The following is a 26,596-nucleotide window of genomic DNA, read 5'->3' as shown; positions in this document are numbered from 1 at the left end:
ATGTACAGTTCATGGCGTAATTCAAAGTGCATAAAAGAAGTAATTCAAAGATAATAATCCTTTTTATGAAACAAATGCTAGAAATTATTTTAAAAATCAGTTGTTTTGTGTTAGGGTGGTTGAACTATTATTAAAAGAAAAGTTTATTATTGGCTATAATATTAGTGGCTATGGTTGAAAATCATGATAAATGACTACTATTAACTATGGTTAAATAAAATCGATTTAAAAAATTAATTTTTCCATGATGAAAAAATTATTTGCTATAGCTAAGAGTGACGATCAAAATATTTGTCATAGTTTTTAGCCACCATCTCAGAAACTATGGCCAACAACTATTGCATGATCGTGGTCAATAACTATTTGTTGCGACTATTTGTTATTAATCATGACAACTAGTCGTAGTTAAATGTGATAATTCTTCTAGTGTATAAATCATAAACATGAATAGGAAACAACGAAATTAAAAGTTAATCTACTTGGTCTTCTAAACTTACGACTTTCTTTACAATTCATTCTCATTGTAAAAATAGAAGCTCAACTCACAAACACAAACAAGAAGCAGCATCAACTACTGCTACTACTATTGAGAAGCAAAAAAGACAGAATTTTCATGATATAAAGAAAAACCCATTTGATTTTAAGGAATATTTGCCAAAACGGTGGAATTTCGGAGAATCCGAGGTACGGGGGTTATAGGGAGAGAGGGAAACAAAGAAAGCAGTTGTTTTGTTCTTTCTGTCTTGTTCTTTTTCACAAACCCACACCAGTCGACTGTCTGAAAGCTGCAATCTTGGGCAGAAAATACATATTCAGTGCCTTTTGGTATTACTACTACATTTGACAATCGTCCATTTCTTCTCGAGTCGAAGAACTTATTTTTCATCTCTTTCTTTGGTTTCGAGCGTCCATACGACAAAACTTTCAATGGAAAAATGATGTTTTTTAGAGGGAAACATCATATTTATATATATCATTGTTAGTATTGCAAATATTTTCAAGTGTTGTTAATTCTTGCAAAAACCGAATATTTTAGTAAGAATTGGTCGAACATATTTTGTTTTGATGTGTTTTCTTGTTCTTGTATAGACAGCGATGTGTATAGATTAAATGAAATATGAACTATAATACTGATATAAATCATTACCGAATTGTGTTTGATAAACATATGCATGGATGGAACGGAAGTAGAGATTTTGAGAGGAAATTGAACACAAGAACTGATATATATCAAGCAGCATTCAGCATACAGTTAACTATGAGAACCATAAAGAAACAGGAGACAACATTTAAAAACATTGAAATGGATGGACAACAAAACCGCGGATGACAAACACTAGAGCTTGTCCATGTTGACTAAATGCAGCTTAACTGAACTATCTACTGCAGGCAACCGGCAACCATAAATTTAAAAAGAAGAAGAAAGAACTATCTTTGTGCGGGCGGTTTTCACTTCCAAATTGAGTTTAGACCTGGGCAGTGCCTTCGGTAAATTTAGGATCCTCACATCTGTACTTTCCATCAGGCCCGATTCCAAATCCCCTGGGATCAGCAAATACGTTCTCTAGCAACTGACTGCGGGCTGGAACTGGGCTTTCATCAGCAAACTCAACAGCGTCTTCAACTACCTCATCAATCTTCTTCTCTATGGCCTTCAACTCTGCTTCACTTGCTAAGTTGTTTTCCAGTATATATTTCTTCAGCGCAGTGATGGGATCTCTTGTGGCATAATGGGCCTTCTCAGCTGCCAAAGTAACAAATATTTATTAGTTATAACACGGCATTCTGAACTTCTGTACCCAATTAGAGTGGAAAGTAAAGTACTTGATGATGTAAGTAGTCCCAAGTTTATGGTGCCTCTCAATAATTCTTACATTGAATCAAAATCGTGCAAAGATATTTGTCAAGCATCTATTAGGTTCTCTACAGATTAGATAAACCCTGAAGATACTTGTAATGGCCATAGTGCATCTATATGCCACAACATATCAGAACACAAAGATTCACATCCCATGCTATCTCAGGAGGCTTGTTGTTCATTTACTAGCATGTAACAGGGAAATAATTTTCATACACCATATATGAGGAAGAATTCCCTATAAGCCGGATCAGAAAGCATAAATGTCAAGGACAATCCAATACTTATACTAAACCGCATGTAACATTGAGAAACCATAACAATGAGGATGAAAAAGGTAAATGTGATTCGGAAATGCTCACCAGGGTCACGTAGCTCATCAGGGTCAGCCAAAGAGTGTCCTCTGAACCTATAGGTCTCACATTCAACCAAAGTCGGTCCTTCACCTCTTCTAGCCCTGGCAATGGCCTCATTTGCAACCTCCCTCACCTTCAACACATCCATACCATCAACATGAACCCCAGGCATTCCAAAAGCCGGACCTTTCTTCCAAATTTGAGGATCAGAGGTGGCCCTTAAATGGGACATCCCAATTGCCCACAAATTGTTCTCAACAACAAACACAATGGGAAGCTTCCATAAAGCAGCCATGTTCAAGCATTCAAAGAATTGACCGTTGTTGCAAGTCCCATCTCCAAAAAACGCTAGTGTCACCTCATCACAGTCCTCCTTCAAAACTTCTCTCTTGTATTTGCTAGTGAAGGCAGCCCCTGTTGCGACAGGTATGCCTTCACCAATGAAAGCAAAGCCACCTAGAAGGTTGTGCTCCTTGGAGAACATGTGCATCGAGCCACCCTGGCCCCTGCAGCAACCTGTGGTCTTGCCAAAGAGCTCACTCATGACCTCACGAGCCGGGACACCTTTGCTCAATGCATGTACATGGTCCCGGTAAGTACTAACCACACAATCTTCTTTCTTCAAGAGCTTGATGAAGCCAGTGGATACAGCTTCTTGGCCATTATACAGATGAACAAATCCAAACATTTTGCCTCTGTAGTACATCTGGGCACACATATCCTCAAAAGCTCTTCCCAGAACCATGTCCTCATACAATACCAGGCCCTCTTCTTTCGTTATCAACTACATGCAAAAACACCCAATTTATCACTTTATAGCTTAAAACGTTTAAGCCCAATCTAATTTTTCTTCATATAAGAGAAATGCAGCAATTCAATCACAATCGTCTGAAGACAAGAACAAATTCCAGACACAACAGGCGGAAAAAGAAAGATCTCAACAAAATTCCCTCCCTCCCAAACTTTAACTAAAAGACCACAAGCAAATGCAACAACAAAAACATAAGGAAAATCAATAAGACAACAAAAGCCCATCACAAGTACTCAACCTAATAAAGAGCACAAACACTCAGCAAAATGCACAAAGAAAAGAAATTGGGGGAAAAAAGATAGATACCAGGCTGGAAGCAGCAGAGCTGGATTTGAGCTTCTTCTCCTTGACAACATCGGAGGAGACAGCAACCACATTGGCGGATCGGCGGCTGACACGAGAAGCACCCTTGTTAACAGAAACCAGCTTCTTGCTCATAGATGTGGAGCCAAGAAAGGAGGAGGGCCCCAACATTTTACAGCAAGAATCAGACTTCTCGGCAGATCTGGAAGAGCTGAGTAACAGAGGATTGTGGATGATTTTGGCGGTCGCAGAACAAGCCATTTCGGTTCAAGAAGATAACAAGTAAATGGGTGTCTGAAACTTGCAGAAACAGGTTGGGTAGCCGGAGAGCAGAGAGATCGAAGGGAGAAGGGAAGTGTATGAAGGGAGAAATTGGATGGAAGAAACAAGAATTATATGATGGGGGGGAAGGGCAGAGGGGCGGAGGATACGAGGGAGGGACTGTGTGGAAATAACCGTCCACAGTGTGCGAGTGCTTCATGTGCATTTTGGCTTACCTTTTTTCCTTGTGCCTTTTGGTTTTATTTTTTATTTTTATCTACGGAAACACTTCTTATTGTTTTTAATTTATTGAAATTGAATTTATTTTTACTTAATTTTGGGTTGGAATGGTTTTAAATACTTTAATTATATTTATTTTATATATTTACATCATAAAAAGACATTTTTTTGTTAGGAATAGCTACATTCACAATAATTTTTTTTAACTACACATACATCCACAAAAAACATCAACATCATTTATATAAACCACCCTACTTTTTAGAAAATTACACATATATTCCTACCAAAATATCAACAATATTACACAAACTATCCAATTCTTTTGTTGTTAGATCAGATGTGGTTCTGTAATTATTAAGTGCTTATCAGTTTTTTACTAAATAAAATTGAGAATTATATTTTTGTGAAGTGCTCAAATTAAGTTGATTTAAGCCAAAAATTAAAAACGACTCCCTATCAGCTCTGCAGTTTATTGCAAAATTGTAGATATGAAATTGCTTGCCCAAATATTCCAATTTCAGTTCTCTTTTTATTTTTATTTTCGAACACTCTTAATTTTCATTAAATCTGAATTTACGATTTTATTTACAACGTATTTCCACCACAAAAATAAAAATTATTGCAAACATCCCTCTAATCTTTTCAATTGAGCATTTGTAGAAATAAATTGAAATTCAAATTAGCAAATGTAATGAATTAAGTTCATATATTTGTGTGAGAAAATAAATTCAATTTACATATTCCTAAATGTAAAATAAAACACATGTCTTCACTTATCTTTCCTGAAAATGATGTGCAGTCACAATCTTTTGAGAAGATAAGGTCTACACTTCTTTTTTTTTCTACAAAAGTATTACTGAAAAATAATTTCAAAAATTGAGTAACAAATATTATTTTTTAAATAAAATTAGTAAAACAATTATATTAATTAAAATTATCTACGGACCATTTATTAAATATAGTGAATAATAATTTTATCAACTACTTTTTCCTCCAAATTAATATTGTTTTTATTATTGTTATTTTTTGCTGCCCACATTAATGATATTGACAAAGGTGTGTAGGTGAGGGTGGTGAGAAATTTGGTCATATTTTCAGCTACTAACAACCTTTCAGGAATTGAAACATTTAGAATACCAATTACATAGTAAAAATTAGAGTGAATTACACTTAAATCCCTTTGAAAATATAAAATTATACTTTTTCCCCAAAAAGTTTTGAATTACACTTGCATCCTCACTGAAAATTTTTCATTTAGACCTAACTCCCTTCTGCTAGGATATAAATATAATGTAGATTTATATATATATATATATATATATATATATTTTTGCTGATATTAGCATTTTCCGTCAAAATACTAACAAAAGAGGTTTAGGTGTAAATCATGAATTTTTATAGAAGGTGAAAGTCTAAAAGTTATAACAAATCAATCAAGATCGTTGTGCTAATGATCAAGTACTTATAGCATATGGAATAATTACATAATAATTTCTTGAGATTTGGCTATATCACAAAATAAAATTTCAATTTACGAAATTACACTGATTCCCACAACAAGTATATTTTTACATTGCAAAGTTTCTCTCCCCGTTGTAATTGGACTCGAAATGAAACGAAAAAATTGTCATTTTGCTTTTTAGTTGGTCGTTTTTGAATTTGGATGACACATGTGAGATACTACATACAATATAAATGAAGCTGATGATAAGCTTAATTCAATCGCTAAAATTGAGGTCCTATGATTCTAAGATCGTGAGTTTGAATTCCATCAATATATGAGTTATTTTTATTTTCATAGTAAGTGTTAATTAGATATAATATCTGATATTAATAAATAATTTATGATTATTATTGTTGTTAGTATTTGTTGGATGCTGATATTTAATATTGATAATTGTAAAATAATCAAACCACAACAATTTGGTTATTTACCGAACTACGAAATTCAATTCAATACGTTATTTTGACGTACTGAAATTTTGATAAACAAAATTTTTTGTTCCGTTCGATATGGCTTACTTTATTTATTTTTCTATAAACTTATAAACTCTCGACATCTTTTTGAAAAAAAATAAAAATTATAAGCTCATTTTAAAATTTTTAATCAATAAGTTTTAACATCTTATATAGGCTCCCAATCATTATAAGGTAAAGCCAAACAATCTCTAAGTAAGGAAACAGAAAAATATATGGCAAGAATTGAAGGAGGGGAACACAATCCTCCTCAAACACCATACAGAACAACTGGTAGAAAACAGAATCAATTTCCCACGAAAAATAGATATGCATATGCAAGTATTTCATATTTAGAACAGTACGATCAGAGGGGATGTAATTGAGTTGCTCCCTACTGAAACAAGAATTGAACAATTTAAGATATAAGAGAACCTGGAACTCAATGGAGATGGCTGACTATAACATGTCTTTTCAGTTTGCAATCCTCTCTAACTGCTCGAGGTAAGAACCCCAGTCCAAAAAGGGGTTCAGCAGTAGACCCTGAATGAATATTCACGAAACACAACAACCTTAAACCAAGAAAAGAGATAACAGGAGGAAAAAAAATGAAATGATTTCTACGTTTTCCTGCTCCTTCGTCAGTAGAGATGGCATGGCGCTATATTAGATTTGCCCTCTTCAGAAACCTTAGTGTTCGGCAGTAGAACGGCCATATTAATTCGATAAAGTCAAGGTATCTCTCGACCAACCACCGTTGCAGATCCTTTATCACCAAAATGTAGTCCATGCTTTTTATATCTTCCACAGGTTGCAATATGTGCTTCTTCATGGCTTCTTTTAGCTTCCCATGGAAAATGTAATCATGCAACAGCAAGTGGTAGGCAGGAAGACTCTTCGCTATTTTGATGGTCTGCTTGAAGCTGAATGCATAGAGCACACATATTGCTCGAAAAATCTTTATGTAAAGAGCAATCACTAATGGCCCAAGAATCCAAAGGGGAGTCAGTTCTTTAGATACTTTTGACCCATATACGAGGTTCACTGCGAGGTACAGAGGGGTGCTGCAAACACAACATGGAGCAAGTCATCAACAAATCTTCACAAGGTGTCGGTGGAGTAATGTAGAGAGAAAATGTTAATGTACGTCTATATGAGCAAAATGACAGGTTGAAGACAGAAATAACATTACCTATGTAACCGAGAAATGTGTTTATACCTTTGACAAATGCTTTACAGCTAAAATTTAACACCAAGTTTGGAAGAGGAAGCTAGTATAAAGCAACCATAAGTAAAGATCCTTTGTTGCTCATCTCGATTATTAAGCAAAATAACTCAGAAAAACTTGTTTAGTTTGTGAACACAACCAAAAAATGAAGTCCAATTAGGGCCTAGAACATTAAATGACAAAATCCACAACATAGTAGCACATGAAAAGCACTGGAAGAAATAATGTGAGCAAAAGACTCGACAAGGGATATCAACATAATTCACACCCAAAAATCTCGAACAATTTCATGCAATAAAAAAAACGACGGTAACTCTTCTGATCATTTTGGTGGATTTGATGTAACTGCAAATCATACTAACACATAAATATCAACCTCAGTAGTCAACCTTTTTTTTACCTTCACTTCTAAATACTCTCCGTGGTTTTTCCTCAAAACAAAAGCAGTGTCCATGCAAACACATTTGTCTACAAATGGGTACACCTACTCAGCCACACTCAAAGAGAAAGAGAGATGAATCATTACACTTACAACAGTAACAATGGTATCTTTATTGATGCATCCAAACCCCAAATGAAGCACCAAACTGCCTTCAAAACTTCACCTCTTTCTTGCTTTTGTAAAGTGTTTGGCATTTCTGATGTTTCCGCAGAAGAAGGTTCTTCAAGAACTTCCTCCATTGTGTGCGTTTGTGTTGGTGTACATAATAACGTCAACCAGTTTTTAAATAAATTCTGTATAGCTAGAGACCTGGTTGTAGTCTCATCTTCTGCTGTGTAAGGAGCAGGAACAACATTCTGTACCTTAGAAGATTCCACTGAGGACTCTTCACTCTTATTTTGCAAATAATAAACTTTAACCGCATTCTTTGGGGATTTTGAGCCATTAGCTCTGCCGCCAGAATCATCATTTAGACTGCTGCCTTTGAAAGCTGATATTTTAAGTAACTTTGATTTCTGTTCAAGGAAAAGTGAACCTCCTATACTGGAAGCAAGATATTCAATCAGTTTCAGTTAAAAAACAGCATATTGAAGTATCAACATTGAAATCCAAGATGAACATTCAATTTCATAAAAAGTAAACATCACTAACAAGTAATATAACTTCCAAGATAGCATTGTGTAAAATGCAAATTATTAGAATTTTAGGAACAAAAGCTTGACATATAGCTTAATGGGTGGAGGCTTAGTAATATTTGGTCAATCCACTCATAAACCCACTAGATGCTAGAGAAGCCCCAAGTCATTCTTTTTATCCAACATAAACTTTGAGCCAGAAAAATGATGACTTGTGCTAGAATTAAATAACAGAACACTTGAAGTCAAATTTCATGACAAAATCCTAATAAATGGATGCACTTCGACCATCATAGCCTCTAGAAAGTTATAATGCTACCAAAGCTGGTATCGATAGTTTAAATATCACTTTCTATACATAGTCTGCTCTACTTGTCAAATATTATTCAAATTAATTAAAAAATAAATATCCTATCCATCAAGAAGGATTAATGAGCAACACATGTTGTTCTTATCCCAATGATTTCCACAGAGGTCAGCAACATGGAAGAAATCCCATCCAATTTCACCAGAAACAGCAGCCAATTAATGCAGATTCTCCTAAAAGGCACTTAACTTCCAAATTATTGGATTCTCTAGAAATGGAAATGCCCGTAGACATAGATTAAATGCACATATAAACTTACACAGGATACATATATTACAAATGAACTTAAAATTTATACACGCACAATCTCTCACCTCGAACAAGATCTGCATTTCAAAGAGATAAATCCATCTTTTCTCCCGACTGTGTGGGATGTTGGTATAGAATGTTTTAACCTGTTCCGTGTGTTCCACAATGAGGGCACAGAAGGGAAAGAGCTACAGCAACCCTGAATGAAGTCACCAAGAACATTTATTTCATATTTAAATTTGGCGACAAAACAGAAAGGACTAGGTGATTCAGAGAATAAGAACAAATGAAAAGAAGCTGGGGGACAGAATTTATTGTGTATGTCTTGATTTTAATCAAGAACTAGGATCCTCCATAAGATATTTGACATAAACTGTACACAAGATATCATCAGGTCATTAAGATATCTGTCATATATCTATTAGAAACAGGATGAAAGTGCAAGTGAAAATATGAAGGTCGAAGAACCTCTAAAATTTCACAGACCAAAACTTTATGATCTTCTATCTCAAGCTATGTAGCTCCATTTGAGTAATCATCAGATGCAAGTAAGAGATTGAGGATCAGAGAACTAGGGAGCTAATTCAGAATGGTCGGTATTCTTTGGAAATTGAAGCCAGCAGAGAACTGAAGCATGGAATTTCATGGAATATCCATCAAGGACTGGAACTTCTCTCTGAGGAGGGTGGGTTCAGAAAGACCATAGAAAAACAAGTAGAGTTACCAGTGGCATATTCAAGAGTCAGTTAAAGAAGCAGCCACTGGAAGAGAATTGTCTGAGATGGCTTGTGAATGTTTTTGGCTTGTGAATATTTTGGTATAGTTGACAGAACAATGAAGGAAATAAAGCAACTGATGTAAATGAAAATCTAAACAGAGAAGCAGCCAAGAAATACGCAGAATGTTATTGAAAATGTGAGTGTTCAATAAATGAATTCAGAGATCTACATTTATAGAGTGGGTGAAAGAAAATCAATGCTGCTTACCCATGAAAAGCATAGGGTAGAGTTATGACGATTGTCATATAATATTACATAAAGCTACTAACTATACCAGAAAATTTAAGTTACATACCGTTTACCATCGTAATGAGTAGATATGTTAAATCTTGGAAGGTCAAAGTTGGTCAAGATGAAGTCAAGATTAAGACCATCTAGCACCTCAATCAAAAACCTAAAGTGAGCTTTCTAATTCTACAAATAGGATAATCTCTACCTCTTATTGCATCCACAATCATTTACATACCAAATAACCAAACTCCATGATTTGCGTACTCTTGGAGTGAAAATATTTGCGCTGCACATCTTTAGCATTTATAACTGAAATAAAGAGACAGACAGTCATCATTACCTTCAAGTGGTTTGTTGCGAATGCCATCATCTACACCAAATGCACACTAACATTTCCCACTGAATTCACATTTGCTCCAAAGTAGTGAACCCAGAAAAGAAAAACTTGAACCTGTTGTTGTCAGGTGAGAAGAATTTATCGAATCAAGACATTCATAAAATTAAAAGCATAAATTCATAAAACAACAATTCCTCCTTCAAAAGGTAAAATCCCAAGACTACTATTCCAATACAACAAAAGCAACTTCCAAAAGCTCCCTCCTGCAAATCACTCAGCACAGTTCCTTTCCGACTTGGGGCAAACAATAATTCTCAAAATTAGCAAGACCACCACCACCAGTCATCCGAAAACCCAAATTACACAAAAACATGCGCAGACAGCATAAATATACCTACAGAGAGAGAGAGAGAGAGAGAGCTGGTGATTGTCGCTTACCATGAAGTCTGAGAGGCGTTGCAGCAAATGATGATGAATACGAGGATATCTGGTTTCAGAGTGGAGAGATAGACTTAGCAGCAGAAAGAGAGAGGATTGGGATAAAGAGAAGGGAACAAAAACTGTGAAATTAGGGCTTTTTGAGGAGAATTATTTAGAATATTATGTTTAAAAGTTTCTTATTCTGGGAAGAAAAAAAACAAAAAGAAAAGAAATTTGTGTATATATTGGTGGCTCTGCCTCACGTCTATCTTAATACAGTATTTGAGTTGTAATATTTTGTTTATTTTTATATGTATGTATGTATCTTCTAATACCTCAAAATGTTAAACACATCATATCATACCATACGTTTATCATATTGTGCGTGTATCGTCGGCCGAACTTAAACTCAAATTATACTAAAAAAAATTGGGTACGGCTTGGATCTAACCCATTTGAGACTCAATAATTTTTTTTTCTTTTATTTTCTTTTACAACATGTTTAAAAAATTAAAAGTTTTCGAATTCTAAATTTACATTCAAGTCAAATAATGTATGTTATTAAATTAATTAGTAGTGAATTTTCATGATCTGTCCGTCGATAAACTAAAACTAATTACTTAAATTTCAATATGTTCAATTTGAGAAATTTAGATAATGAACTTGATTTTGTCTTAATAACGGATTGATATTAATAAAATTTTAAATAAGAATCTTAAACATATCCAAATAATAAAGTAATAATATTAATTTATTATGAAGTCGAGACAAGCTCAAAATAAAAATGAAGACATAAGATTTGGTAAAAGTTAATGAAATTAAGTATAATATATCTATTTTCATCTAGGTCTCTTAATTATCATTTGAATTTACATTTGCATTCAACTTTGATTTGATGAATTTAATCATTTGAGTTCAAACAAATTTTATTTATCTTAATTTGATCACTAAAATTAAGTTTCTAAATGTCAAGTTAAGTTTGCTTAATTTGATCACTAAAATTAATTTTGAACAATTAAGGAATAACATGAAAAGCTCTAGCATATTTGGTCAAAATTTCAATAAGTAACTAATATAAATAAAATATGTAAGAAAATAATTTTATACTATTTAAATTTTTTAAATGATAAATAAATTTAGCCGATCAATTTACTAAAAATTTACAGATGCAATAATTTTAAACTAGAATAGAGAAACAACTTTGGACTTACTATATCAATACCCATGAATATTTTAAAGTACTAAGCCATTACTTATACTAACGAGTATTTTAAAGTATTAGATCCTACTCATCCATTCATTTAATTTCACGAGTGTAGATCAGGAGAGGGCCTTTCATACATTGGATAGGAGTATGGATCTCAAAGTTAAGTTTTGAGTATGGTAGAATAATACCTTAGTCATTGACAAGCCTAAATCCAACCCAACCCACACAGTCCTAAATGCATCATCTACACGAATCGACTCACCTCCACCAATACCTACACCCAAACCTCTAATCCAAATTCAACTTAAGCAACACCAATAAACAAATTCATTTTTATGAGCAAACCAGTAAATAAAAAAAAAGCTTTTGCAAAAAGGCATAGAGAATCCGCAAATCAGTGGACAATAAAAAGACAGACCAAGCACAAAGGTCCAGACAAAATATGGAATAGAAGCTACGATCGGCACATTCGACTTCCATCTTTGCCTGCTATACAGGGGCACACATCCAACTGATGCACAAACTGTAGCACTTGCTAAAGTTAAAAGATCGCAACCGCGTAACAGTTTTATCAAAATGAATTACAATAATAGAATTGGTTATCGCGTCTGATATCTTTGATCTAACACAACACATCCCTCAATGGTGTGCCCTAACCTGGCTCCCTAATCCTGCTCAATGCACGTGTCACCAGTCAACAGATACTAGCTGAAAGTTGAGACATAGATCATATCTAAGCGGGTGAATACTTGGATATACACCTAATCAAGCAAAGACAATGAATATGGAAGATTGGATTCAGCAGATGAAAAGGTACTCGAATCTGACTTCTCGATCAATCCCGACCAGGGTCTACATGGACCCCACCACGCCTGTAAAAATTTCCTCCACGTTTCGAATGGCTCTGGCCTCTTTCCCTGTGCCTCTGCTCCATGCTATCACCTCCATCAGTTGGTTCCTCAGCCTTCTCAGACTTGTTTCCCTTAAAGGCACCAACTGGGTGGTACTCATAGTGCAGGTTCTGTCTCGGTCTATTATCCCGAAATGGAGGTACGTTGTGGGGCCTGTTATCATGCCCTGATGACCAATCTCCACGGGATTCATGGCCTCTGAAAGAGCGATTGTTTTGCCTTCCATTCCTCCTATATCCTGATGGAATACTGCGCTCGAGCTGATCGTCTCTGTTAGCAGTTGGAGGTGATTCACCAGAGCCAAGTGGATCTTGGTTCGGAGAATAGGGCCTTCCTCTTGCTGGAGCAGGCTTTTTTTCTCTGTCAAACTCTTGCTGATGGCCCCCAACTGAATCCTCAGCCAAATTACTTTTGGCGGATTGAGTTGACACATTATGACTAATGATGCCACTATCCTTATCATGTTGAGCGGAAACTTGCACCTTATGCTGAGGATGATCCTTTTTTGTGAGCCTGTTGGTTTCTGTGGTCACAAATTCACTCCCAGGAGTTCTGTTTCCATGCTGATTATTTGCAGAAGTTGAGTGAGACTTGGGTTGCCAATGAGATGATGTCCGCTCCCCAATACTTCGATTCTCTTTTGAAACTAGGGGTCTATCTGTCTGGTTGAAGTCACTTGCTGCAGAGTGCATATGACTGCCTTCAATTTCACCACTAAATGTGCTCTCAGGATCAGGATTATTTCCAGTGCTTCTTGGGGCCCTAGGGAGATGTCTCTTTCCTCTGCCTGTGGCACCCTGATCCTTCACAGAGGGATATTTGCTCACTGTAGCCGTGGTCGTATTATTGGACATATTGTAGCCATCACTAGTGTTGGCTATGCTTGAATTCTTGGTTTCAGCATTTCCTAATTCTTTTTCACTCTTTACTAGTTGAACATGTTCCTTAGATTGTTGAACATCTTTGCTTGGCTCAGACACTGGAGATGGCCCAAGATGCGCACCTTTTGTATGAGATGCATCTGTTGAACCTCGTTGTCTCCACATCCCATGATCTTTTTTATGCTTGTTATGGCTGCCATCACCCTCAATCTCAACACTGGACCCGAGATGTCCAGTTGCAGAGTTCACAGGCAATGGACCTGCAGAAGTGTCTGACCCATATTGTTCCCTTCCAGGTCCCTCAGTTGATCTGGACACGGTAATTGAAGATGACACAGGAGGTACATTTCCTTGCTGAGCCAGCTCCTTTGCGACAGGCTTCGGAACATATCTCTCCATTTCAGCCCTCTTGCCTTTCGAACTATTCTGTGCCAAGTTATCACCCTTTGCTGGATTGGCTGATTCCTGGATAGATTTCTGACTTGCTTCAACAGAACCCTTAGCCTTGTTCTGCGTGCGCACAGGAGCCCATACAACAGCATCACTGCCATGAGGCTTCTCGACAAATCTATTAGCTTGTTGACTTCTTGGCATCCTGCGGGAAGGAGGTTTCCACTGATTTGATACCCTGCTTTGGGATTCTTCATTGGGTGAGCATACCTCCTGAGCCTGCACCCCTCTATCAGGCTCAATCACTGCTGATACAGAGCTATCCGAATTCGACACAGAATTCTTAGACTCACTACTGTCAACTGACTCCTTTCCAGGATTAATGTTTGGCATCACTGGCTGTAAAACAGGAACAGCTGGGGTCTCGTCCATTTTTGGCTTATTTTTACTACTCTTATTACTTTTCTTTTTTTGAAGCACAGATGGCTCAACCACAGTAGTGGAGCAATTGGGCAGATTTGACTCACTTAGCTTGATTTCACTTGAAGGACCCTCAGACAATGTAACATCAACAGTAGCTGCATGGGTATCATCTTTCTGCACCTCAGATGTAACATTTGATGCAGATTTTTCATTCAAACTCTTCGGCAAAGAACTATTCTGCTTCTGCTTATAGCCTGCTCGCTTGTGCCTGGAGATGCCTCCATCATTCAATTGAGATGCTACCTTTTTAGCACTGCCATTATGAGCATCTTCATGCACAGGGAGAGAAGACAAATTAGATTCCAGTGAACCCATTTGTTGTTTACCCCCGGGCAAGTTTCTGCACACTTCAACAGACTCCCCAGCCTGATTTACATTACTGTCTCTGTCTACAACAATAACATTAGGAATGGTGATGAGATCATGGCCAGGTTGTTGGAACTTGGGAGCAACCGTCACCAGTTCACCAAGTGTATGTGTTTCTTCTTGTTCTCGGTTGTCAGCAATGGACTGGGTTCTTTCAGCCTTTCCGTTTGCAGCTTCACCGGCTATTGTTCGCCTGTTCAGTTCTTCCAACTTGGCCAATGCCTTGGCCTTCTGCTCCCTTGTTCTTTCTTCCTCTTCCTTCTGTAGTTGCAGGGCACGTTGCTTTGCCAACTCTCTCATCTTGGCACGCTGCTTGAGTACATAAAGATAAGCCACAGGAAAACTAAAAGAGTCACTCACCAAGTGCGGAACAAAAGCAACAAAGGTATAGTACAAACCTGTGCCTGAATATCAGTTGAATCAGATGTTTCAACTGAATCACCTTCAATCTTCCCTGTGGGATTGACCATTGGATTTTCAGAAGCATCCACAACAATATTAGGGCCATGTGCAGGGTCATTAGGTGCAGACACATCTGAGACTGCAGCTCCACTTGAGCATTCAACCGTCAGGGGCTTCCTACGCCATCCATCAGCATCCTGGCTGTTGAACTTTCCTTTGCTAAGATGATCCACTCGACCCTGCCCACCATAATATGATCTCCTGTAAGATCAAAAAGTAATTTAGCAATGGGCACAGATGTAATTCCAGATGGGGGGAAAGGAAGGGTGCATAGATCTCAAACATAGCATAACCATATGTTTCTTAGCAGACCTAGATGCAATGGTTGTTGGCTGCATTGGCTTATCACCAACAGGAACAATCACTTCACGTTGGACCGAGACATGATTTGCAGAAATAGGAGTGCTTTCAAAAGATCCAGCAGTATCTCCATCATCACCATTATAATTATTGATCTTCCTATCCACCATTTGAGACCCATCTCTTTCTTCTTCCCTGAGAGAAGTATTTGGAGCATCATTCCGTCCATCAGAAGCACGGATTTTTGCATTTAAACCATCAATTTTGTGCATGAGAGCTGAATTTTTGGTTGTGGCTGGTATTGATGAATCTCTTTCACTAGTTCGGAGCAGTTGAGGCATTTCAGGAGGAAATGATGACATACTTTCAGATTTATTTGTCCAATTATTATTAACTGCTTTCAAATTGCCCACGCCTTCATATGACTTCACTTTCATACCATCTGCTGAATGAACCCTATATTCACAACTGCGGGAAGAGTTCTCATTTGGTGCAATCCTCTTGGCAAATGTAGCTTCTTCTGTGTCCTCTTCAGCCCCCCACTCATTCTTTCTGGAGGGCATCATAGGAAGACGGCTTTTTCCAGGATATGCAACACTAGATTGCATGTTGTGTTCCCGATTATCTCCTTCCTCTCTCTGGTCACGTTCGTTATGGTTCTTTAGAGGAACTCTTTTTGGTCCTTTAGCATCCTCCAAATAATCAGCTTCCACTTGTTCTGGCAATCCTTTCCCAGAAGGACCACGTCCAGCAGCTCTGCCGTGGGAATTACCAATATCGGGAGCAGGGGCTGGATAACCATTATAAACATGGGGGCCTGGCATGCCCATATATGGGATTTCCCGTTCACTGTTGCAATACCCCATTGGTGGTCCATAATAACCTTCAAAAGCCATTGGGCCAGGGGGGCCAGGGTAGAAGCCAGGCCTAAATGGCATACTTGGACGTGCATAGGCATCAGGCATCTGTGGCCTGTATAAATCTCCATTTTTGGGATGGGGTCCTCTAGGACCACCCCCTGGTGGTGGAACTGGCTGTGAACCTGCTAAAGGCGGATGTGGAATTTGAGGATGATAATAAGGAAATGGTTCCATCGGAAAGCCACCAGGAGCAACAGGAGCTCCAAATGCAGGACCACGGGGACGGCCCCCATACCAAACACCAGCTGGACCATTCATAGGAGGGCCACGCCATGCGTCGAAATGCTGAGGAGCAGTGTTGGAATTAAAATACTGATGGGGATCCCCCTGCCATTTCTCCATGCTAGGGTGCATATCATCCTCTGCACTGCGGGAACCATCTGCCCTCCATGTATTCACAGTTCCACGCTTTACATCTGCACTCAAAGAAGCACATTGTTAAGCATATTTCTGTAGAAGTGAATTAGTGGCAGAGATTCAGAAGCCAGATGTGCACAGACCAGCCTGGGATTTTGTATCCTCTTTTGACTGAGCAAATCTACCAGAAGCTGAGCTAGGACGACCATGATCTGTCACGAAAGTCAGCCAATGATCAGTATATCATATGTTTACATTTAGCTCTCAAGCATCAACCTCAAAATTCATTTACATGCATGAGCAAGACTAGCAACAACCAAAATGACAGGGAAAGGCAAACCACAAATACCAGTCACATAACCAAGAGCAGTGATGGAAAGATGGGCAAGGACCATCAGTCACACCCAGCCCAACATGTTTTAGGTTGAGTCGGGCCTATTATGTTTAGAATCTGAAATGGGTACAAATCGGGTCAACCCAGAAATTTGTAAAAGTTAATATTTTTTTATTTTTTTCAAAAGAGTTATTCTTATGATTTTCTTTTACTTTTACAAAATTCTAAGACACGTTTCACATCTCTAATCATGTTAAGACAGAAAAATGATTAAGATATACTTACAAGATAAGAAATGGATTAAGCAGTAAAATTAACACTATAATTTTCTTTTACTTTTATTCTTTTTTGCATTGGACCTGTTCCTGGGCCCATGTTCTTGAACTAATTTTTTACCAACCCATGCCATACCCAAACCACTGTGGTTCAACCTGACCTGCCCATTTGCCATGCATAATCAAGGCGATTCTCATTTTCAAGTATAATTGGGGTTCACGGATGAAATGATCCAGGCTACAGCAACAGGCTTTCACATCATAAAAGCTACACAAATTTAAAGGAATTTCCCAACTCAATCAAACAGCAGAGTCAACAGCCTCTAAACTTAGTATGTCATCATAAGCAAATGATTAATTTAGGTCATTTAGGACCAGAAATGCAAGATATTGGCACTGTAAATGCACACAAACGATAACTATGGAGACAAATTTGAATGCAACACTGAATGTGAATCATGAAAGATGCATAGTTATTAATGTGCATATGACCACCTTCTGATTCAATATTCTTCACTGAATTGTCTTTCTCAGAACCAAGAGTTGGAAAATCTCCAGAACTCAGTGAGAAACCATCTTCCTTGGAGGATTTTACACCCTGCAAGTTTACCCACATTTAGCCCATAAACAAAACATGCAGCAGCACAATTTGGATAGATCCACCAGGGTATTCAGATGCCTTGCTTATAAACATGCAATTGTACAAACTACAATTGGTGATACATATACCATGAACATGGATAACCACAATAAATCCAATATATTCCTAAGGAGAATAACTCAGTGAGTAAGTTTTATTAGCATACAATGCAAGTGTGTAGAGTGATGAAAACTAAAGACAAAGATAGCAAATCCTACCAATCTTTCAGCAGTATTACTTGGACCCCATGCTACTGAACTTTTGGGCACAGGCTCCGCAAACCTTGAAAGCTGGGAGCTAGTAGGCCTGTTTTCTGCACTTCTAGGGCGCAATGATGCTGATGGTGTCTGATTTGAGGACAGTGACCCAGAAGCTGATGAAGGTCTCGAATTTGAACCCCAAGCACTGGCAGCAGGTTCATACGTTCTATCACTACCTGCAGTTGATGGTCGAGTACCACTTCCACCTGATGAAGGGCGGCCACTGAGATGAGTGGGTGAAACATTACCCCCTTCAGCATTTGGTGACAACGAAGAAGAGATCCACGGATTTGAACTAGAGGAAGATGAGCGGCTTCCCCAACTATGAGTACCCCTATTTAGGAACAAAGTCGAGATCAGTTTAAACAAAAAACATACTGAAAGTAGCACATGACGGATGCTTCTGACAATCGAGAAGCTTCTCTTGAATAAAATTGCACCAGCATGAATTTAAAGAACTAAGTAACATTGATGCTGCATCAGACAATAAAGAACCACTCAGCACTTACTTGGGAACAATTTCAACATTGGGATCCAGACCATGATTCTCCAACCTTCAAATAAAATGACACATTTTCAGAAAGCAACACCCAAAAATACAAAGCTTAGAAAGACAGGAGAAGCCAGAGGGAAAAGGAGAAAGAAGGAATACAAGTACCTTTGGCTCGGCAAATTCAGAGGTTTTGGAACAGCAACTTTTCCTAAAACAGTCATGCCACCCCTTCTTGCAGAAGCCCATCTAAGAAAGAAAGTAAACATAAACCACTGGGTCATACCACTAAAATCAGCAATCCTGATACAGAAAAGAAAAAAGGGGCACCAACATGTTCTCCAATATCATATAAACTAGCAAGGCAATACACACAAAGTAAATCTCCACACAAATCTTGAAAAAAGAAACAACAAAAAATTAAAAATGGCAGCTACCTACAGAAGATAACCCGGAAAGGTAGAATATAATACACGGTTTTTAAGTGCTATACCATACAACATGGAATCAAAACTCAATACAATCATTTCATACTGAAAAAGAACAAGGATCAAGGAGCAGTACAACCATAAAAATCCTTGACAGCATGAAATAAGTGCATAAAGTAACATAGAGCCCTACTGAATGGGACTGCATATTGCACAGATGTAAAAGAACAAGTTAAGGAATTACAAAATGGTGTCTTACAATAAACTATATACAAGGTATATAACAAAAATTGGAATCCAATCCATCTATCTCATTCAAAAGAATAAAGCCAAAATGAAGGAGAGGACAAAACACACGAGAAATGGAGAGAAAGAGAGTCGGGATACCCACAAAGAGAGTTAACAAACTCAAGGATATCCTAATTTAAATAGGAGCACATACATTTAGAAAAGAAAAGATATTATCATACAAAATTTTATTTACCCAATAGTCAATTCTTTCCACAGAAGATTAACGCAGAGCCCTCTAACTTAAGGCAAAATATCTAACTAGGCGGTCCTGGTATCACAAAAGAGTTGCTTCTGTAAATGTCCTCTCCACAATGATTATTTGATTTGAGTTAAACAAAGGTGTCAAATCAATCAAGCCTCTCATATCGAGAAAAGGATTACCTCCCAAGTATCTTACATGTAAAAAGAGGCATAAATACATACATACAACCTTCTGCACACGAGAGACAAAATAATGTTTGACCTCTTTACTAGATTTTTCTACATACAGCCTCATGAGCTGAATCACAATGAAGAAAGAAAAATCTTGTTGCCCTAACTATGGCATCAGTTTTCAAAGACAAACGGGAACATCAAGATACAGAACATAAATGCAGCTGCAATTTGTTGAGATTTTCCATCCTTTTTTTTCTTATACTTCGTGTATTTATCAGTATTAATAACTCATTTAAGGAAAGAACTGCAACTCCTAACAGATAAAACCCTTATGAATACCCCTTCCCCCCCCCCCCCCCATCCCAAAAAAAAAAAAACCCCATCCCATCAGGGGTGAAAGGGGGATGAAGACCACAACTCTACTAAATACTTCATTAACAAACATAAAATTGATTTGGCTAGCTGCTAGCCAAAAGTACCAAATGATAGGATTATCACAGGTTGATGGTGTTGGTATCAGAGTAATACTTGTGGTCTTTTTCAAACTTCTTTCTTCAAGTGCTGCCCCATTTGTAATCAGTATTACTCTTAGGTTTTCTCTTATAGAATGCTCTTTTTCCTCGTGGGTTGTATGGATTGCTTCAGCATGTTATATTAATAGGAGAATGCACAGATCAACCAGCAGTAATTGGGGGATATTAACCCAACTTTTCTTTGGTAAAGCAAGAAGAATGAAAGGCTCCTCCTTAACTTATCAAAGGGGGTCTTGTTATTGAGGATCATTACATACCTTCGCTCTCCAGCCAGCATACTTGAATTCATCGTCTGACACAAGTGCCAATGTCATCCAAACAGCATGAAGTGGCCTAAAGGTCAAGTCAAGACAAAATCTAGGTCAGGAAAAAGATTCTAATTGAAAGAAGACAAGAAGAAAATTGCAATGACAGAAAACTCTACAGGCAATAAATTAGAAAGGATCAATCACAAAGATTAGGCTACAACAAAAGCAAAATAAGACTTAATGCCCCAACACTTTACAAACTCTCAAATCTTATTCATTATTACAACTTATAAAAAAGTGAATAAAACCTGGCGTGCTACCCCATAACAATTTCATCTAAAAATTCTAGAGCAACATATTATCAGTTAAATGTTGAAGACCATGTCCCATCATCAGATACATTTTGATAATTTCTTTTTCTTTTTCTTTGTTCATATCATTTCATCGTAGTTTTAAATAATTTTTTACACATCACAAATTTGGATATTTTAAAAAAGATATACTAACATAAAAAGTTCCATTTCTAAGTTTCTAACCAACATTGTTCTTCTAAGAAGAGAACAAGGTAATAAGAACAACTACAGTAGAGAAGTAGCACCACTTGGTCAATTATATCATATAAGACAGCTCGAGTGCATAGAGAACTGATTGCACGCTTTGATGAGGTGTTAACTCCAAAGGTCATGAACCCATCCATACTCCCACCTCTTTAGGCATGTATTTGGTAGGGAAGTTTGGGGAGGATTTGGAGTTCCAACACTTCATAGCAAGTTACTGATAGAGAATGGTAGGTGAGGATAATTCAATCCTAGACATGAATTTCATATCCATTCAACTTTGAAGGAGTTGGACAAACCCTATACCACGCGGTAACAATATCCTGTTCACGCATCACATAGGTAAACTATATAGGTCTCAACTCATCCCCTTCTCTCCCACATCACGCTACCATACACACCGAAACTCTTGCATTAAGCTACTCTTTTGCTAACTCAAAGGGACTGAACAGACTCCAGTAATCTCTTGGAGGACATTTAATCCTACTATGCTTAATTCAACTGTGCTCAACACGCACACAGATTAAGTATTACCCATGCCTCTGGAATAGTTTTCCCATTGCCAGTGAACGAACTACTCGCTCTTTCCACAAATCCGAATGGAGTCCAAAAGATTATGAAACCTACATAACATTCTTGCATGCTCAGCGGCATGCAGTATTCGAGAAGGAGGGAACAAAAATTGAATCCATGCGGACATATCTTCTCAACAGTGTATATAAGTCCATGTGCGGTTCAGTTAACCGCCATTTCAAAACCTCGGTTGCCAAATATCGAAACCCTAGTTCGGTTTTCGCTTCCAATTTCCAATCAAAATTAGATCTTCACACAGACTGAAACGAACAAACATTAGCAAGACGTAAAGAACACAAAGATTGAGAACAAAAGAGAGCGAGCAAACCAAGAGAGGAAGCGACAGGACACGGATCTGCACGAAGCTTCGATCTGGGGGAGTTACAATTTCGAACAAATGTAAATATGAAGAAAGAGTATGTATATACACAAACGACAGAGACGGAGAAGGAAGTGTTTCACGGCGTCGTCCGATCGATCGTAGGAACGAAGACGAGCTGTGGCGGTGGCGACAGGGGATCGGAGGGGAGAGAGAGAGAGAGAGGGGAAAATGGGAGGAGAGAGAAGAATGGATGAATGAAAGACTCTGGGGCCGCTACGGCTCTTTTTGTTAACTTAACTATGGTTGAGTTAGCCTTTTCCTTTCTAGATATTTTTTCTTTTTCTTTTTTGTTTTAATATTTTCCTATCTTTTTTTTTCACTTAAATTATTAGAAATTTGTATTAATTACATCTTGAATTTTTATTTTTTAAAATATTTTTTTTTGTTGATTATTGAAAACATAAATTGCCTTTCTTTTGATTTTTTTTGGAAAATTATATTTCTCATTCTATAGACTGGGTACAACACAATTTGAATCCCAATTGCTCATGGAATTAGTAAAATAGTCACATTTTTTGTCCTCCTGCCAACTTTTATTAAGAAATTGATAGAAAAAAGCAAATACAAGCTACATAACCATCATCTTCTTAAAATAAGGGAAACGACCACATGATTTGCACATAATTTTTTTCGTCTATTTCATAAAGAAAGTTTGTAGGAGGACTGGAAATAAGAATAGTTTTACACTTAAATTATTCGTTTTCCTAGTCTAATTGTTTTTTTTTCCTGTAGACACTTTGTTTCCTTTCTATGTGTTGCCCTTTTAGGCTAAACTCAAAGTTCATCTCTTTGGTTTAAATAGAGGGGTATACAGATTGGGAAATACTGAAAAAGACATTGTTTTGGCTCTAATTGAAGAGGATGAGAGGGGTGATAATTTCGCACAAGGCTTGAAGTAAGAGTAACCCGCATCATGGTCTCACACTGGAATTGGTCGCCTTATGTCACATACAACACGGAATTTTGATGCAATGAAGCAGACTTTAATAGAACTTAATTCGATTGGTGAAAAGCATGAACATGCTAAATTGCAACTTTGGTCCAACATAGTAAGGGTGGCACTTTGAGGACACACAAATGCAAAGGTGGCAATTTAGTGACATTAGATTATTTTTTATTCTTTTGAGGACTCTGGCCACTAGAGTTCTCAAATGTGGTCGAAACGTGCTGAGGTGGCGTTTCTTAAGGTTTTCATATGTGGATTTGTCTGACTAAGTAAAAAATAAAATTTTCATGACACATAGGATTGTGATGTGGAGAGAGAGAGAGAGAGAGAGAGAGAGAGAGAGAGAAATTCCTACTTATAACCCCAAACCCACCAAAACGCCATTTGTTCCCTAATTCTAGGCCTAATATTTCCACACCAGCAATATTCCACTTCAGTTCACTATATTTGGACCACGTTCTAGTTTTAGTCATTAGTCATACTATCCACTCAAAGCACTAGTTGTACAGGACCCCGTTCCAGACCATTTCACTTTGAAGCATGTTGGGTTCAATGAATGAGTGTGAGAAGGTGATATGACAAGCTTGGTTGTTTGATGACTCGGATCTAGAAATGGCACTATGGAATATTGATAATTGTCGGGTCAGTTTGATGTCTTGGAAGACTAGATCCTTCATTGGTGTTAGATAATGTATATAATGGATTGAGCGAAAATTGGAGAGGATGAGATAAAGTCGTCGCATTGAGGGGTCCAGGCAGATATATGATGAACTGCGGACGAAGTTGAATGCTATGTTGAGGGATGAGGTAGTCAAATAGAAACAGAAGAGTAAAGTCAATAGGATGGCTGAGGGCGATTGCACTATGAAATTCTTTCATGCTATGGCATTTTACCTACAACTTTCTTCAGTCGTTCATCGTTGTGTTCTATCCGCAGAGGTCAATGACCTCTGTTGCTCCTTTGTCTCACTAGGTTTGTCCGCCTCCTGGCTTCCTCAAGGTGAACTTCAAAAACACTACCTCTCAATATCGGTGCAATACGTGTTGGGGTCATAATTTACATCTCAGAGAATCACTGTGTGTATTGGCGCACTCGCCTTATCCCACATATTTGTTGGTGAACTGAATTATATATATTATTGCATATATATTTGTGAGTGCTAGGATTGCATTTGGGAACAAGCCAAATAAGCTAAAAATACCAAGACAAGGTGTCACGTAACAAGCCCAAACATTGAGCATGTTTCGGCGCATCTTTAAGGTGGACTGAAAATAAAAACAAACATAATGATAAATTTTCTTTCCACATTCACATTTTTCTTTGTACTTGTTGAAGCACTGCATTAAAATAAGTACCAATAAAGGATATTGTCATGACATTTCAAAATAAATCCCTAACATTTGTCGTCTTCTTTTTTTTATTCAATTATTTTACCTTTGAATTATTTATTAAATACTGATTCTGTTTTAAAATTTAAATTATCTATAAGTTTTATTTATTTATTCTTAAAACACATGTTTTCTTTGTAGTAGTCTTCTTGGAACTTTTATTTTGTTATTTAATGAAATGAAATGATTTTTTATTTTTTATTAGTAACTATTTACCTTATTTATTTTTATTTTGAAGCACATGTTCATTATTATTTTAAAGTATGTATTTCTATATCCAAAAAAGTATTATTATTTTATAATTAGTTAGTAAAAAGTTTAAATTTAATTTTATATTCAACACAATTTCTAATTTTATACTTATTAATAACTTTAACTTTAATTTTAGATTATTTATTGTAAATTTATTTTTAATATTTCAAAATTTTATAAAATTCATAAATATATTTTGTTTATTTTATAAAAAATACATATCATCTGTGACTTGTACTTGGTTGTTCAGGATTTCTTAATCATTGTAATTTTTTATTAATAAATTTAAAATACATATCTTCTGTGACTTGGCATAAACGAAATAATAAGTATTTAATATAAAACAAATAGGGACAAATCCTAATATGTTAGAGTGGGGAAACAGTGTAACTGGAAGAGAGTTTTTACAATTGTTCAGAATTATAATGCTCTTGCAATGTGTAATGTTTATCTGTTTTTTGTTTTAGATATAAGCTCACATTGAGGTTAAGGATAAACTAACTTTAATTTTGGTTCCAATGACACATTCTTTTAATAATAGTTATATGATATGTTGGACATATTGATGGTAAATTGTGTGATATTTAAAATAAGGATGAATCGTTGAATGAAATAAAATACAAAATAAAAAATATCGTTTTGAAATAAATTGGGATATTTTGTATCTGCAGTTAGAAAAGTACCATATAAATAGCACACATCAAGGTATCAACACCTATAAAAGACAAAATATATAAAGTGAACCACGGTTATGTTCCACCAATAATAATATAACATAAGCAAACCATGATTTAAATTAAGAAAAGTATAAGAATCTATTATGATTTTCTAGACAATTTCATAAATAATTATAATAACTCATTCAATTTAAAAAAATTGATATTTTATCTAATTTTAATTAGAACCACTACATAAACGTAGTTTTATTATATATAGTTAATTTTTGTTCAACCTTATAATTATGCATTCTTAAATATTTATTTTTATAGTCACGATTAAAATTGAAAATATTCTCCGTGCCTTGGCACATGTTTTGTACTAGTTGTATATATATTTGTGAGTGTTTGGATTGCATTTGGGAACGGGCCAAATGAGCTAAAAATACAAAGATAAGGTGTCACGTAACGAGCCCAAACATTGAGTATTTTTTGACGCATCGCTAAGATGGACTGAAAATAAAAACAAACATAATGATGAGTAGTTTGTTTAAATAATGTTAATATTTTTGTGAGTATATATATAATTTTTCAAAAGACACGAATAATTTGTGTAAATAGACTACAGGTCAGGAACTATAAATGTAATTATCACTTTACATTATAAAAATTTATGATGGTGATGGGCACGAACTCTTAGATCTTAATATAATAATGTTATAAAAGTTTGCCCCATATTAAACCGATATTCATCAACAATCATCTATAATATAAAAAACAACCCTTTTGAAATTTATTGCATATTACAAAAGAAAAAAAAATCATTTATATAATGTTATAACGACCCCATTTACTGTCATATTTTATATCAATTCTCATAGACATTAAATTTTAAGAGAGAAATTTATAACGCCATATTTGGATTGATAAATTTTGTTTTGAAAAGAATTTGGAGAAATTATTTCAATAAGTTCATGTTAGAAGAATTTTAAATCAATCAATATTCAACAAAACATAAGGATATAGAATACTTTAAATATAAACTTAGCCAGAAAAATTCCCAAATAATATATAGCTACAAAAGTGTATTGTAAAATTTCAATTTTATAATATATCTAAATTGTAGGATGTAAGTGTAATTCATGTTCTTCATCATGCTGCCTAAGGCACTCAAAGTCGACAACATTGAGAAGATAGAGCAGGAGACTTTGCAA

At 36.3% G+C, this 26,596-nt stretch overlaps 3 protein-coding genes across 4 annotated transcripts; all 3 read right to left on the bottom strand.

Annotated features, from left to right (window-relative positions):
* Positions 1-1,207: 1,207 nt before the first annotated feature.
* Positions 1,208-3,791, bottom strand: LOC105179394 (pyruvate dehydrogenase E1 alpha). The gene is made up of 3 exons (XM_011103006.3): positions 3,332-3,791; positions 2,221-2,998; positions 1,208-1,744 (listed from the first exon to the last, which is right to left on the bottom strand). Exons 1-3 carry the CDS (start codon positions 3,587-3,589, stop codon positions 1,467-1,469), a joined length of 1,314 nt encoding a protein of 437 aa, XP_011101308.1. The 5' UTR covers positions 3,590-3,791; the 3' UTR covers positions 1,208-1,466.
* Positions 3,792-6,080: 2,289 nt separating this feature from the next.
* LOC105179393 (uncharacterized) lies at positions 6,081-10,657 on the bottom strand. Its single transcript, XM_088883040.1, has 5 exons — positions 10,495-10,657; positions 10,060-10,170; positions 8,775-8,908; positions 7,549-8,001; positions 6,081-6,852 (listed from the first exon to the last, which is right to left on the bottom strand). The coding sequence occupies exons 2-5, from the start codon at positions 10,087-10,089 to the stop codon at positions 6,450-6,452; spliced, it is 1,020 nt and encodes a 339-aa protein (XP_088739166.1). The 5' UTR covers positions 10,090-10,170; positions 10,495-10,657; the 3' UTR covers positions 6,081-6,449.
* Positions 10,658-12,062: 1,405 nt separating this feature from the next.
* On the bottom strand, positions 12,063-22,344 carry MOS1 (modifier of snc1). Of its 2 annotated transcripts, none has more exons than XM_011103041.3 (10): positions 22,086-22,344; positions 20,637-20,712; positions 18,921-19,001; positions 18,772-18,816; positions 18,221-18,596; positions 17,858-17,960; positions 16,897-16,965; positions 15,489-16,812; positions 15,113-15,377; positions 12,063-15,023 (listed from the first exon to the last, which is right to left on the bottom strand). In XM_011103041.3, the coding sequence occupies exons 2-10, from the start codon at positions 20,666-20,668 to the stop codon at positions 12,519-12,521; spliced, it is 4,800 nt and encodes a 1,599-aa protein (XP_011101343.2). In that variant the 5' UTR covers positions 20,669-20,712; positions 22,086-22,344; the 3' UTR covers positions 12,063-12,518. The 2 variants fall into 2 exon arrangements, with proteins under 2 accessions (XP_011101343.2, XP_088739471.1); XM_088883345.1 differs by lacking the exon at positions 22,086-22,344 and adding an exon at positions 21,719-22,043.
* Between the last annotated feature and the right edge of the window lie 4,252 nt (positions 22,345-26,596).

Source organism: Sesamum indicum, linkage group LG8 (genome assembly GCF_026168435.1).
Source record: "Sesamum indicum cultivar Baizhima isolate 11 linkage group LG8, ASM2616843v1, whole genome shotgun sequence".
Classification (NCBI taxonomy): domain Eukaryota; kingdom Viridiplantae; phylum Streptophyta; class Magnoliopsida; order Lamiales; family Pedaliaceae; genus Sesamum; species Sesamum indicum.
This window is presented reverse-complemented; position numbering and strand designations above follow the sequence as displayed.

Coding starts and splice junctions, on each gene's coding strand:
- LOC105179394 (XM_011103006.3), bottom strand. CDS start 3,589: ATGGCTTGTTCTGCGACCGCCAAAATCATCCACAATCCTCTGTTACTC. Junction 2,999..3,331: donor GCTCTGCTGCTTCCAGCCTG/GTATCTATCTTT, acceptor TTTTGCATGTAG/TTGATAACGAAAGAAGAGGG. Junction 1,745..2,220: donor TGATGAGCTACGTGACCCTG/GTGAGCATTTCC, acceptor TTACTTTGGCAG/CTGAGAAGGCCCATTATGCC.
- LOC105179393 (XM_088883040.1), bottom strand. CDS start 10,089: ATGATGGCATTCGCAACAAACCACTTGAAG. Junction 8,002..8,774: donor AAATGCAGATCTTGTTCGAG/GTGAGAGATTGT, acceptor TCTTGCTTCCAG/TATAGGAGGTTCACTTTTCC. Junction 6,853..7,548: donor AAGATACCATTGTTACTGTT/GTAAGTGTAATG, acceptor TTGTGTTTGCAG/CACCCCTCTGTACCTCGCAG.
- MOS1 (XM_011103041.3), bottom strand. CDS start 20,668: ATGAATTCAAGTATGCTGGCTGGAGAGCGAAG. Junction 17,961..18,220: donor GTAATACTGCTGAAAGATTG/GTAGGATTTGCT, acceptor GTAAACTTGCAG/GGTGTAAAATCCTCCAAGGA. Junction 15,024..15,112: donor CAACTGATATTCAGGCACAG/GTTTGTACTATA, acceptor GTACTCAAGCAG/CGTGCCAAGATGAGAGAGTT.